The sequence below is a fragment of the Cupressus sempervirens genome, chromosome 3 (genome assembly GCF_028749045.1).
Source record: "Cupressus sempervirens isolate cs-2001-9-10 chromosome 3, ASM2874904v1, whole genome shotgun sequence".
In the NCBI taxonomy this organism is placed as follows: Eukaryota; Viridiplantae; Streptophyta; class Pinopsida; order Cupressales; family Cupressaceae; genus Cupressus; species Cupressus sempervirens.
Window position 1 is genome coordinate 975,116,215 of NC_143120.1, and position 15,941 is coordinate 975,132,155.

At 35.6% G+C, this 15,941-nt stretch overlaps 1 protein-coding gene across 1 annotated transcript in view; it reads right to left on the reverse strand.

Annotated features, from left to right (window-relative positions):
• Positions 1–494: 494 nt before the first annotated feature.
• The window catches only part of DIS1 (Actin-like ATPase superfamily protein), a 124,016-nt gene continuing 108,569 nt past the window's right edge, over positions 495–15,941 (reverse strand). The window contains exons 7-10 of the mRNA XM_089822670.1: positions 1,533–1,643; positions 1,217–1,342; positions 1,034–1,132; positions 495–893 (exon numbers count right to left, since the gene is read on the reverse strand). Of these exons, the coding sequence (XP_089678796.1) occupies positions 813–893; positions 1,034–1,132; positions 1,217–1,342; positions 1,533–1,643 (417 nt within the window). The 3' untranslated portion in view covers positions 495–812. The remainder of the gene's footprint in view (positions 894–1,033; positions 1,133–1,216; positions 1,343–1,532; positions 1,644–15,941) is intronic.

Below are 15,941 nucleotides of genomic sequence, written 5' to 3' on the forward strand. Positions count from 1 at the left end.
ATGCCCCTTTTGGTCTGCATACATCAACCCATTTCTTGTTTTAAAACGCCCATTGAGGTATCCAAGACCCATATTTAAACCCCGCGACTGGTTTGATCCTCTAAACACCCTCTGAACACAGACTGATGTCGAGAATCAGCCTAGAAATCACAAGAACTGCTTTGAAGCTTCATAGGGTATGCAAGTTTGCCCATTAAGGGCCCTTTCCACTGCCCACAAACCATTCTGAAATTGCTTGGGATATTTCAATGGTAAAATGAGTTGATAACACAAAACTGGGAAGAGAACATGATAAGTTTTCTTATCAACATGACAAGACTCCAATTCCAAACAGAGCAATGTATATTCTTAAATGTATAGGGAATATAATTGATGTTAAACATAAAGAATGATCACTCCTTGTAACCACCATGTCCCATGGAAAGACTTACTATTGAGTTACATGGCAGCCAAACATTCTGGAATGTCCTCTGTGCTTCCAAGAGGCATTGAACTGTGAAAAAATTAACCTGTGCAGATTTACTCTTTTATTAAACAAAATGGAAGAGTTGTAGATTGTCTTCTATGTTACAAATATCACCCGTGGATAAGAAGGCAAAAGCTGTTACATGAGACATATCCACATAAACCAATGACAAAAATGTTTTACTCATCAGTCCACTGGGATGAGATAAATGGATTCATCGCCTCGGGATTAATGAGAAAATTTGTGAGTAAAAGAAAACAAATATTATGTACATAACACCAAAGTAATCTGAAAAGATATCTCTAGATCTTAATAAAAATTTGCCGATGCAGATTACACTCCACATTTAATACATTCCCTTAAACACAGGATTTGTACGACAGATACTTGGCCCATATTCTTCATAGTCTGCCTTTGAATGGCAAGCCTGTATTACACACATCAAAATTGATCAAATTTCATTTGCATAGGAAATAGTCAAAGACTCTAGGTAGAACTTAAAAACTGTTATCCATATGCTCCTTAACATAATATAGACAGAGCATTAAATAATGATCTAGGAAATACCGTATAAAATTCTGGGGTAGAAGCAAGGACAGAACCTCCAAACCAAACTGCAAACCGCTGGATTGGATGACTGACAACATTCACTTCCACTGCTTGCGACTGCCACAGTATATCAAGAAGAAATTAGCACAGAAAATAAGCAAACAGTCTGATAGTAGCATGATAGAGAAAATAATGACTTACTCTCGATTCACCGCCAAGTTGAGCTTCTGATGCAGCAACTCGAGAGTCCACAATTTTTTTGATATCACGCTGCAATCGTCTTTGGAAATCCTTGAACATAGTGGAACCTCCTGATAATACAATATTCTGCTTCCATGCAGTGGGAGATTAAGTCAAGAAAGAAAGAAAATGAATTCAATACACATTAACCTTTCATATCTACGTCTACAAGAAAAAAGATAGATGTAGGCTTTACAACGAGTAAATTATATAGCCAAAAAAGGTATGTAGTTAAATCTTGAAGTCAGTTCATTCTTTCTGGCTAATGAATATTGACCTTGTACAAAGCACGTCTGGTGTCAATTGGCGATGATTGGATGCACCTCTCCACTACAACAGGCAAAGGGGTAGCAAAATCACTACTGTAGATCTCTGGATGAAAGAACACCTGCAGATTTAGATGAAAAAGTCATTCAATTTTAGATACATTTGCATGCCGACATTCTTAATTAGGGTTGAAAAGCTCCTACAGTACACGAAGCTGGAATAAAATCTTTTAATTATAAGCATGCCTTGTAATGTCCAAATCAAATCAAGGTATACTAAATAAAAACTTGTGAACTGATAAAAGTAAGTATTCTAGATAAGTCAGATAAAACCTAACACATTTTATGGTGTATTAATAGAAACATTCAACAAGATCTCCACAGGTTAAAATTATCAAAATTAATGCCTGAAAGGGAATCCTTAAAACAAGAAATGAGAAAACTATCAATCGTATTCAGAAAGCAAGAAAGATTCAGCGCTCAGTTTTACCATCTAAAAGCCTGGGCTCAAGCATTTGAGAATGCATCAAGACCCATAATAAAGCATTCATAGTTTCCCTTTATTATGGAACGACATGGACACAATATATCAAAATGCATCAAGAACCTTAACAACGTGTCAAAGATAACTTTGCTTAAACCCATGTACCATCAAGATATCTCCCCTTCCCTAATTGACTGTCCCATCAATTTTAGAGATATCTTATTTGCATCTGCATTATTCCTTCTGTCCTGAAAGCGTTTCAGGTTTATTTTGGCTTCTCGAGGACATGACCACTTTTAACTTATTTATTTAAGTAGAGGAGGACAAGTGGCATAGTAGGCCTCTGGAGGCTGACCTAGTGTTCCCATTGCATTAACAGGCATGTTCAATCTACTGATAATGTCACAGGGACATCCTCGTGTACTGTGATCAACATTTTGAATAACACAAAAAGAAATATTGTAAAGTAATTTTAAAATAGGAGACAGCCATTTCTAACATTATTTTCATGATCAATGGTAATAATAAATATGATTGCTAATACATAGGATACAATCCCCCTTGATTACATTTATCAATCAATACATGCACACACGATCCCATTCTCATATTTCAGTTTCTCACTCAACTTTCAAGTTCAATATTTGATGGTCAATGTCCAATTTATAGATGTTTACAGTATTTGAATGCTCAGGTGTTTAGAATATTTGAACATATTTTAAAAACTTAATTATATGAATGAAAATCTAAATTACCGTTCAAATCCCAATGTGGATGTGAGAACCCAATACATGGATATGAGGAAAAAATTGTGGGGGTTCGAATGCATTAGGATACGTGTGTGTGTGTCTGTATTTAAAACAAACACACACACACATGTATACAAAAAATTTAAGAAATATACAGAATTAAAACATTTGATAGTATGATAGTTCATCAATGCTCAATACCAAATCCCAAAAGTATAAAATGCCAATCGATAGTTTACAATTATTCAAATAAGCCATATCATATATGTCTATGTTCATGATTCCAATGAAAATCAGATAATTGTTACAATTACAAAATGTAGTTCATGATCATCAATCATCAAGAGGATTATCAAAAAAATCATCATATATTGGATTTTCATCTTGAGCAGCCGCAAATTCAGGATCATTTAAACCCAAAGCAGTTCTGGTCACACTAAATGCACCATGTGCAGGGATGTAGTCATCATCATCATAAGCTGTAGTGAGTCTAGTAAGATCCTCAATGGTTGCATCCAAGTTGGCACATTGAAGGGCTACATCCCAAATCTTTACTATCCCATCCTCGCAGTGTTCCTCTTTTCATGACAGAAGACGCAAGTTGGAATGAACATAAACCAAGTTTTCAGCTTTTTTTGAACCTAACCAGTTATGCTTCATTGAGTGTATAGAATATGTACTCCAATTCCACTCAGTGTTAAAAGAACTTACAATTTGGTTAGTTTGCACAAAATTAAAAAATAAAATCAGCAAAGTAAATTAAAGAATGTCAAGTACTAAACTGTAGAATGCAAGTCATAAAAAAGAAACCAAAAACAGTTAAAACTTACTTTATGAGAGGATCTTGATTGCAAGAGGTTAGAGGCACCCAATTTTTTTACCATGGTTAGAGGCTAAACCTTCTATAGTGTCATTCTCATGCTTTTGTATTGTAAGTTTTACTTCATCTAACATTGTGTCCATCCCATCATATACATCCCCCAAACAAGGTGCATTTGTATCAATGAATCAAAGCATGGTCATGATAAGCTCAATGAATTCCAATACATATTCCACATGAGCCCACCAATTGCCATCCAAGACCAACGACTTGACCTTTTGGCCCCTCTTTGAATGTGAAGCCTTCCATTCACCCAATTGGTTGCAAATAGCCACTTGACCAATGCCTCTCGCACCTTTAAAAGTTGTCTCATAACAATAGTATGAGATGCAAATCGGGCCTAAGAAACCTAAGTTAATAACAATATCAGTATGTATATAAAACAATAAAAATAATAAATACTAAGCAAATTCATATACAAATTGAGAAATGAACATCTCATAAATAAACTGAATTTAGTATTTACCTTAAACAAATATATTGATTGTGACATTTGGTGGTTCATTACAAACATCTAAATCTTCTTACCCTCTTTGTATCTTTGTTTCACCCACTTTATTTGAGTGCATCACCAAGTTGAGAGAGTGTATAGTGCATGGTGTTCAAAACATGTGCTCATATCTCACCTCAACCAAAGCACCTGTAACCCTCTAATTTTTTGCCTTGTTCGCGGTTACCTGGACCACATTCTTACTACCCACCATCTCTATGGACCCGTAAGAATTTTCGAAATAAATTGTGCATCTTTCACTTCCCCATCACAATCAACTGCCCTCAAAAACATCAATCAATGGAGGGTTTTTGGAATCTTGCTATCCATTGGAAACAATGGAAACTCCTGAATCAATCCAAGAATCTCTAATTGATTGAAGGCAGGTCTCTATAGAATTCCTCTCCCTTTGCAAAAAGGTGGTATGCACCTTTTCAAACCCAAGACTTGTGAAACCAGCCAGTGCACTATTGATTGCCAACACTATTTCCCACCAATATGGTAAGTGCACCAAGTTGAAAGAAAGACCATCAACACAGAGGCAACATGCAATCTCTTGTTCATCAATGCCTCTTGCCACTATTTCAAATACCTTGTGCAATGGACCTCTTTCAGAGGTGATAATTTGTACTTCATCTTAAACTTCCAATATAGCAAGAACGGTTGTTTGGATGCTGTAAATGGAATTAGTGGATATATTTATTATTTTTCTTTCCACCTCAACCACTATAAGCACTTTGTTTTGATCTTAGAACCAATTTATCAACCAAGACTTGTGAAACCAGCCAGTGCACTATTGATTGCCAACACTATTCCCACCAATATGGTAATCTCACCAAGTTGAAAGAAAGACCATCAACATAGAGGCAACATCCAATTTTTTGTTCAGCAATGCCTCTCGCCTCCATTTCAAATACCTTGTGCAATGGACCTCTTTTGCGGGTGATAATTGTACTTCATCACGATTGTTTGGAGGCTGCAAATGGAATTAGTGGGTAAGTATATTATTTTTCTTTCCACCTCAACCAGTGTAAGCACTTCGTTTTGGTCTTAGAACCAATTCATCAACCTCCTCTTGTTCTTTTATAAATTCTGCTATTTGTGTAGGAGACAACCTCTTCTTATCTAGGTCTGGACATGTTCTCATCCCTTTGCCAACAAGGCCACCCATAAAATGAAGTTTCACTCAAGAATATGAGCTATTTTTTAGTTTACTATAATAATTACACTTCCAAAAATATGCCCCACCTCTTAGAACCTATGAAATTTTGTGTGGAGATCATATATCATTTTTGAGTTTCTCATTTCCTTCCCCACCCATAGAACTTTCTCCAGCATTCCTTCTTCAAATCTGATTTCCTACTATTATAAGAAATTAACTAAATTTAAATTAGAAAAAAACTAAGAAATATAAGCATACATATGTAGAATAAATATACAAAAACATTAAGATGAAGAGCTAAACTTGTTTCTTTATTTCTTTCAAAAACAAAATTGGAAAAGCACTTGAAAATTTTCATCCCAAACTTGAAAAAAAATTATTAAAAGGCTCAAAAATAAGGTCAAATGCTTACCTTAGACACTTAGGTCTCCTTTGTAGAAGCTATCTAGCACCCCATGAATGACCCCCTTCGAAAATAATCACCTTCCCTTCAGAATGCCAAATACGGAAACCAAATGATAAGAGAGCACAATAGCATACTAAAAGATATGTTATAACAATGAATGTTAAAATATGATCAATTTTTTCATTGCTGTAATTTGTAATAGCACTGTGGATATTTTTTGTGTTTTCCAAGTTACCATACGAATATATATATATATATATGTGATATAAAGAAGCATATCTCTTGAAGGGATATGTCTCTTTAATATATTGACTTACATTAGTTATAGTTATAACACAAGTAATATATCCTCAATATATTATAATGATTATATAACAAGATATTATATATACATATATAGCACTCTTACTATAAGTTAATAATTCCATATATAATACTGGTCATATATTATTTATATATCTCATATATTTAATATAATTAATCCGACAAAATTATAACATTAACACTCCCTCTTAATGAAGACGAATAAAACACATAGATGTTACACCATAGGTAATATTTCAAAAATAATACATATAGGAAATCTTTGATCAGAAGATTTCCAATATATGATATCGTATAAGTATTGGCCTATCAAAATATCAACACATGATGTTCACCAATTACTATTTGATATCATATTAGGTAACATAAGTATTGGCCTAGCAAAATATCACTCAAATGATATTCACCAAGTACTCAATGTAGTAATGGCCTATCAGAATATCAAGGCAAGATATTCACCAAGTACCTAAAATATATCTATACAAACAACTTGTAGATAGTCAAATTAATGACATCTAACAGCTAGTTGTTGATTTATAAGATAAAGCCTTACATGATTTATTTCAACATTTACACAACATGTATATCATGATACAAGTTATTGTAGGGTCGTCACCTTTCAATAACTTCTCCAAATACAAGTGATAATCATTTGGAAGTCGTCACTTCCTCATGATATACATAGGGGAAAGACCCATACACACATGACATCGAAAGTTCACATGAAGTCACTATCATGTGGTGTTGTCATGACATCCACCATCGATCATATGAAAGAATAAGGTTTTCACATCAAACTTATCTCTCATAGAGAAGAATGTATGACAAGGGATTTCAAAACTCCCTCTGAATCTGAAACATATCCTCTATCTACTCCCTCTCTTTGTCCAAGGTTGCTTCTAATAAACTATTATGCTCCCTGGATCAACAAGGATCCATCTATCTAGTAATGTTACGGTCTAGATATCCTTGGTTCACATAAAACTTCATCCCATAAATCATAGTCCTTTTAACTATGATAATTTTCTGATTAGTGGAGAGACCATCTCAGCATAGTCTACTCCTTCTGAACCAATATGACCAAGATTCTTGGAAGCAAACTGAGACATGTCATCTATCTACTCCCTCTCTAACAGATGTGCCAAACTCTCTTTTGTTATAGAAAGGTATTCATATTTGGTGGCACGCCTAATGTGCCTTTCTTCTTTTCCTACAAGAACATCCTCAGAGACATGGGAAAAGATCAAGGCAAATGACTACTATAGCACAATATAGAAATCCAATTAAGAGAGAGAATACAATGAGAAGATAAATGTAATACTCAAGGCTAATCAATACTTAGCTGCACGTCCTTCATACAAGTTGCTTCAATAAAGAGCCATGTTCTCAAATCAAAAAATGCTTTCTTAGATTGTTTGAGAGACATCTCCTCTTTTGAATCATCTCCTCACTAAGGATAGCTCAAATTGGAACTCTGAAGTGTCTCTTCTCCAATTCTTCCCTCTGAAGATGGTTCAAGTAGGAATGAAACATATGTTATAGTTCCCCCACAATGTAAAATTCTCACTTATTTCATTATGCAGAGCTTTCTTGGCATCCTTGTGACCATAAAATGTTTGTTAAGATCGCAGCAAGCATATATTCCAGATGATAAAATATAACACTTATATTAGGAGTTTTGAATTGTCATAATTTTCCTTAATAGTATTGATGTATTTGAGCACTTATGCTAGGTAAGGAGATCAAAAACTCACAAAATTATGCATGCAGCTTGGTCATAGCTTGACAAAGGCAGGAATTTTCAGAGGCCAAAATCCTGCAAGTTATAATTATTCTCCAATTTCAACTCAGTTTCTTTGTCAATTAGACATCATGCAGTCCATAATCGATCCTCCTGTGAGCTGGCCCATGGAAAAACTTGAAGGACGAGTACACCAGCCATCCATAAATCAAACACACTGTCCTCAAATCATTATGAACATAAGCCTTCTTATCTCATATTCCATAATATCAAATCCTGACTTCTGAATATCACTATTTGCTATTAAATTTGACACGTCCTCCATTTAAATATGTATACATTAAATACATTTAGCTACTGTAACTTCCTTTGCTTTGAACCATTAATTTGTTCATGACTTCTCAAGAGTGCTCTCTCTGTCTCAAGCCTCGATATCTGGGAAGAGGACTCTGTTTACATCCACAATGTGCACTTAAGCAACAACTACTTCTAATACCTTATAATCATGGACTTTGTCAACTTTTTAAGTGTACCCACATGCTATGAAATTCAAGGCTTACTCAATATTTACGGATACTTATGTCTCTTTCTGATGACATGACTGCATGATATGGATGTGAGAGTTACTGCCATGTAATATATGATTTGTCTCTGCCTCTTTAATTATTTGTTCGATGGTTTCTGTTCTGACTCTACTGATTGTCAGTCACTCTTGCCTCATCTTATGGTTCTATCTACATCGCTCGTAATCAAACACTTGCTGACGCCTCTAATCGCTATCTTGTCCCATTAAAATCTCTCCTATGCGACATCAAAGATGATCCACTCCAGATATATTATGCACTACCCATCTCCAAATCGCAACATTGGTCATATCCTTGGAATATCATGCAGATCCTCAGCATCCCAATTCTGAGAGCATCCCAAGCAGTCCATGATTCCTCCAAATCATCAAGCATTCATTGCTTTGGCTTACCTAGTTTGACATGCACAAATCAGAGCAAGATGTGCCTCTCCAGTTGAGCAATTTAAATTTAGTTGGAGACTTCCATTGGATTCTCTTGTCATATAATGTTACATCTGCCTATTTGCAGGTGCCCTGAATATACTTTCTGACTTTCCAGGGGATGAAGATTACGAAAACAGTATCCAAATTACTTAATTAATTTTCTCCAAGATTAAATGCAGATACTTCAAATCTCTGTGATGTTGTTCATCTCAACTATTTCTCCTGTTACTATCTATTCTCACGCCTCTAAGAATCAATGCTACCTGTCAACGAAGGAAGTTTGTAAATTTTCTACAACAGTCGAGCACTGAAAATATGTGATTGGGAGCTTGATAGTAGTTCATGCACATTTTGCTAATATTCCTATCATTCTTGCATTAGTAATTCAACATCACAGTCGCAACCATAGATAGACATCACTACAGAAATAAAATATAGTCATACTTGAAGCATCTAAGAACTATGAAGATCATGGCATCATAAAAATATAGAAACAAAAACTCCCCACAGGAATTTGAGTGTTCGTTTATGGTAGAGCTTATGACGGGTTGGAAATTCCTTGATGTAACTCCTTTAATTATAACCACGGGTCCCCTCCTGCAAATCAAATAATGCATTTTCAATTGGAATATTCAATTTTCCTCCCAATTTGGTATGTGTCGACAATCCTCAATGTTTAATCGCTACCCTCTCTGTGTACTCTCTATGATTTTGTACACCTGTAGACATTTAATGTGTCCTCTAAATTGTCAGTGCGATAGTTCAATGTTGCATCCTCCAATGTAAAGCAACATAGGATTACATATTCAACTATGATCCCATCTAATAACAAGGTTTCTTTAACTCAGTTACTCCACATGTATGTAGATAATCCCATCAATGTTGATATTTCTGTAATAATAACTCTTCTAGGATTGCAACTCTACTCTAATACCATGTTAAAGTATGATCAATTTTTTCATTGCTGTAACTTGTAATAGCACTATGTATATTTTTTGTGTTTTCCAAGTTACTATACGAATAAATATATGTGATATAAAGAGGCATGTCTCTTGAAGAGACATGTCTCTTTAATATATTAACTTACATTAGTTATAACACAAGTTATATATCCTCAATATATTATAATGATTATATAACAAGATATATATATATATAGCATTCTTGATATAAGTTAATTATTCCATATATAATATTTGTCATATATTATTTATATATCTCATATATATAATATAATTTATCCAACAGAATTATAACATTAACAATGAATAACCTAACCTCATAAAGGGTCATTTTAGGGTTTCGTGGAAAAATATACAGAAGTGTTTTAAAATGCACATGTTTTAATAAAAAGGCATTGTTTTCACACCCTGTAGATGCATTTACTAGATGCATCCCCACTCCACATCTAGGTGTACACGAAGGTGTGAATTCGATAACGTAGGTATTTCTAACATATTGTATATAATTTGGCTTCCACAAAATCTAGGACAAATTTTGCTAACCCGGAAATTCATTCCCACCATCTCAAAACTCGCTAGAAACCAACTAGAGCTTCGTAAGTTAATCTACCAGAAGACTACCTAGAGTTAGGTGGGCAGATATAGAAGGATCAAGGGCCAGCCAAACTAGAGGGGAGGGAAGAGTTTACCGAGTCGCCCGTCTACAAGGGCTTCAAAGGCCAGATGGTTATTTGGAGATAACTACACTTAATTCTCTACATAACATGAAGAATCTAATAATAGCCCCCCAACCACCCAAAACTAATTGGTACAAGGTGGGCGGCCCCTCCATTAACTAGGAAGAAGTTCTAGTCACCCTACAATTCTATGGTACCCCCACCCAACCCCCCACTTCAATAGATGTTGTTTCAAGTGCCCAAAAGCCAAATAGCTGCCCTTCTACACTTGGAGGCCATGGGATTATGGGCACTACTGCCTAAGCTTTCAAGCCTAAAAACTTTCAAGCACATAACTTGGATAAAAATTTCTAACTCTATGAGCTATGCTAAACACAATTCATTACATAGGCAAGCAAAAAATAGAAAACTAACCCAAGTTAAGATGCATGTTCCCGTTTGTACTGTCCAAGATCTCCTCTTCCAAATAAGGAGTTTGCATTCCCAATGCATGGCAACATTTAATCGAGAAGCCAATGTGTACTTCCGTTTGTAGGTACATGTGTTCCATGGACAACTTCCAAAATATTCGGCACTAAATGGCTATTATAGGATCAATAAGGCTTGTCAAGGCCACATCAACTGAAGGGGCACAAAAATGTGTTCAAAATTAACTAATTTGATTTTCTTGCCTTCATTCAATAACTACAAATTACCTACATGTTTTTGCATTGTGTCTTGCAGCTTCTTAAACAACTATACCTGGTCAATCTATATCTCCAATTTCAGATTCAGGGTTGAGAGTCCATCATAACTTAAGCTTTTAAGCTTAGGATTCTTTTATGCTTAATCTTCTTTGCCTGTTTGCACTCCTTGCCACTTCATTTCTAATCAGTAAATCATAATTCTCTAAGTCATCGGAGCCACGGATGTATTTCACACAGCCCAAAGCTACTTTCTCTAGAATACTCAAAAGGGAGACAGTTAAAATACCACCTCTACCATGTATTGGCACAACCATTTTCCTCTTGTTTCTATTTTACGTCCCCTATTTTCAGCTACCCCAAATTTGATCTTCAGTATTAATTTATTACCTGACAAATTCAATACACTTGCAATTCTTGAGAGTTTTAGATTTGACAATCTTGTGGTTTCCATCGAAAGCTATCATTTTTTGATGATAGAGTTTCTCAATTCACTGTTCTTTTTGGAGACATACAACACATTGTCATCCATACATTTCACTGGCTTTTCTGTCAAAAATTTCACTATCCCGTATTTTTGCACATCTTTCATTTGTGCAATTACTGTTGTCCACTTGGTTTTCTCTTTCTCCCAGGAAACTATTTCTATTTCCAATTCTTTGCTTACTGTAACAGCATCCCCATATATTTTGTCCAGACCAGTAATGTAGTCAGCACCTTCTTGCATGACGGATTCCAACTAGTCATCAAAGATTTCTGCAATCATTGTGTTCCTTTGGATCTGATCTAGCATTTTCTGGTTTACTGGAGATTTGGGATTGAAGGGCAGGGGCATTTGAGTTAATGGTTGTGAACTAGGATGATGAATGGTGTCTATGTACTCATCATATACTGCAAAGCTTGCTTAAGCTCCTCCTTATCTCGCTCGTCCTTCCAAGTTCTAGAAATTATCTCCTTTGTAGAGGATTCCAATTGCTTAACATCAAATGCTCTTGACATGACCCCCAGACCAACTATTTCAACTACAAAATATTTGGAAGAAGCCTCTTTTGCATCCTTGTCAGTTGTGTGCCTTGCTACCTCTATTATCTAACACACTCAGTCTTCATCAGATTCCATCATGGCTTCCATTTGGAGTATTTTACATTTTGGTGTCTTCCCTAGACGCTTGCTTACCATGTCATCAATTGGTGTTGAGATAGGCACCACACTGTCTTTCTTACTTATAGAAGGCTCGAACCATTTCGGGGAACCCGAAGAATCCTTACAAAAATAACAAATGGAATATTACTCTCAATACAATTAAATCGCTCCCCAAGAGACACAATTGGTCAAGAAGGCAGTCATATATATCGTGAACCGAAGGTAGAGGGGAGGAAGAAAAGACAGGAAATTGATAAGAAAAATCACACAGACTTTGGCGGAAGGAATCGATTAGAGACTAGAATAAGGAATATCTGCATTGACGGGTATCATCACCTCACCATAAGACACTACACATCAGCAAGAGCCATTACACGCAAGTCAAGAAGATATCTCAGTGTCAAACGTTACTCATCGTGCGGAAGCCATCATACACAAATTAAAGGATTTTCAGATGAACCAAACAATAGAAGTTCTTATACGATTCTACTACCACAGGTGAAGGAAGGAGCCAGAGCCGAATATTCAGACACACATAAAGAAGTACGCTAGTAATCAAGATTTATTCAGCATACAAAGAAGGCTTTCACGCTGCTTGCCAACAATTCAAACTAATACACTAGTCAAAATTTGTGATTTCTAATTACACACCAACAGTAGAAGTCACGTAGGGAGAGAAACCAAGAAGATAAGCCAAATACATAACAAAGAGACTTAATGTCTGCATCCAAACCAAGACAATAGAACAGAGGTACATAATTTATCATTAAGAAACCTGGGAGCACCTGGGTAAGGAACATCAGAATGTCTAGTTTCTTTAGAGAGAAACTCAAAGTAAAAGACATTCAAATAGATGTTGAGATTCTGAATAGGAATTTTGAGAAGGATTCATTTTTGAATCCTTAGAGACAATATATATTGTAGTGGTCAAACATATGCATATGTCAGAGATGAGGGCCTTGGTAGAGGTGGGATCTTTACCAAGTGATTAAATCAAAGATCCCAAAAGAGGCCCTAGGAAGATACTCCTTTATGACGATTACTTAATCGGGAAGTAATTCTCACTAGAGGGTTAGGTGATTTGAAAGGAGTTTCTTCCAAAGGATTAGGAAGGGTTATACAGGGTAGTCTTTATATTATTAGTTTCATGTTTTGATGTAAATTTCATATATTTTCCATTATACTAACGATTTGATGCAAATTCCTACTTTCAATCCAAATCTAGACAAGGGAACATTACAGTGGTATCAAAGCATAATCCTGCCACCTTGTGGATAAAGGCTTATGCAAACTTACAAGAGAAGAACGAAGACAACACTGAATGATTTAGCAAATGAAGTAAGGTCATATATGGAGCAAACCAACCAAACCAATCAAACTCTATTAAACCAAATGGAGAAATCAAATCAGGCTCTCTTACAAGCCTTACAGAACATGGGAAATTCAATCAATAATTTAAGAAATCAACCAATCCTAGGGAGAGATGCTAGTTCAATCCATTCGGAAAATAATAATATAACTTCAAGTTCAAGTCTGCCCCAACCAACATTCCTACCTAGAAGAACAAACCTAAGAGAAGAGAAAGGGGTAGAGCAACTCTTAATTAGCACGGAAGATATCACAAGAGCATATACAGCCCTAGAGCCTCACATTCGAGAAGCAGTCTCTTTTAGGGAATTTTGTGCAGACAAAAGAAGAGATATACCTAGAGGTTACATAAATGAAGAACTTAAACGCAAAGTAAGCAAGGTCGCAATCCCAACCTTTAATGGATCAGGGGAATTGTCAACTCATCAATGGTTAGAAAAACTTAATACATTCTTCATCCTAAACCCCATGACAGAGGAAGAAGCCCTCCAATTCGCCATAATCCTTTTGGGATGAGCAGCCCTCCAATTAGGTCAATGTGAAATCTTATGATGAGTTGTCCCAAAAACTCATAAACCAATTTGATGAGAAAGATACTGAATGGTACTTCCAAGAGTCGACACAACTTAAGCAAATAGGAGCCCTACAAGAATATGTAAAAAAATTCTAAGAAATTTCAGTCATGGTCCTTGATCTATCCTAAAAGAGGCTCACATGGATGTTTCTAGAAGGTCTGAAAGAATCTACAAAAACTGTGGTAAAACTCCATGAGCCACAAAATCTAGAAGAAGCTATAAGGAAAACAAAAATGGTTGAATCTAATAATAAGGAAAGATCCCCAAATTTTCCCACCACAACATTCCTCCGAAGTGAAGGAATCAGTAAGGATTACCAAGATAAACCATGCTACTTATGCAACAAACCTTGGAGCTTTGGACACAAATGCCCTCAAAGAGAAGTACTAATCCAGAAGAATTTGTGCTTTAAATGTAGGGAGCCTTGGGGACGGGAGCACCGATGTAAAAGAGGACAAGTAAATCAAATTGAATAAACAAATAAGAAAGCCAAAATAGAGAAATCAGAACAAGGAGCACTGGCGGTCATATCTCAAGATGAGAATAGGCATTTCCATATCAAAGGTGTGCTTAAGGGACAAAAGGTGATTGTGCTAGTGGATATAGGAGCCTCTCATGATTTTATCAGCAAACACTTGGTCACAAAAAGAAGGTTAAAAAATCAAGACTTTTAAGGTTTTAGGGTCAAGTTGGCAAATGGCACCCTAGATCATTGTAGAAAGATGGTTACACAAGTGGAAATCACCACTAACAAACATGTAATTAAAAGGAACCTTTATGTAGCAAACATACAAAATGATGTCATCTTAGGAATGCCTTGGATCAACACCCTAGGACGTTTTATCATGGATGGGCCAAATCTAGAGATATGTTTCAAACATGAAGGGAAAGACATAACACTAAGAGGCATGGCCAATGGATCAGCAAGGGTAGTATCTTGTAATAAAATGGAGAAAATATTAAAACATTACCAAGGAGAAATGATAGCTCAATGTATGATCTTGGATAATAACACCACTAAAGAGAAAACATTCCATGTAGAGATTCAACCCATCCTTGAGAGATATAAAAAGGTGTTTGATGATATAACTCCTGCACTTCCCCCTAAGAGAGGTTTTGAACACACCATTGAATCGGAAGGAGCAAAACTAGTAATCACTATGCCATATAGGCATCCCTACAAATATAAAGAAGAAATAGAGAAAACTATCAAGGAACTCTTAGAAATGGGACATATACAACCAAGTAGCAGCCCATTTGCATCATCTGTGGTATTAGTAAGAAAGAAAGATGGAACTATGAGAATGTGCATTGATTATCAAGTATTGAATAAGAAGACTATTAGAATAGATACCCTATCCCTAGAATTGATGAGCTAATGGATGAATTACATGGCGCTTGTTATTTCTCCAAAATCGATTTAAGATCAAGATACCACCAAATCAGAATGAAAGAAGATGTACCAAAAACAACATTCAAATGCCACGACGGACATTTTGAATTCCTTATACTTTTTCTTTGGGCTCACAAATGCACCAACAACTTTCCAATCCTGTATGAACCATACCTTTAGACAGCAGCTACGCAAATTCCTTCTCATATTCTTTGATCACATTCTCATTTATAGTAAGACATGGGAGGAACACCTAGAACACATCAAGGAAGTCCTTAGTATTTTAGAAAGAGAATCTCTATATGCCAAAATCTCAAATGTGAATTTGGACTTAAGGAAATACTTTACCTTGGACATAAAATCAATGAAGGAGT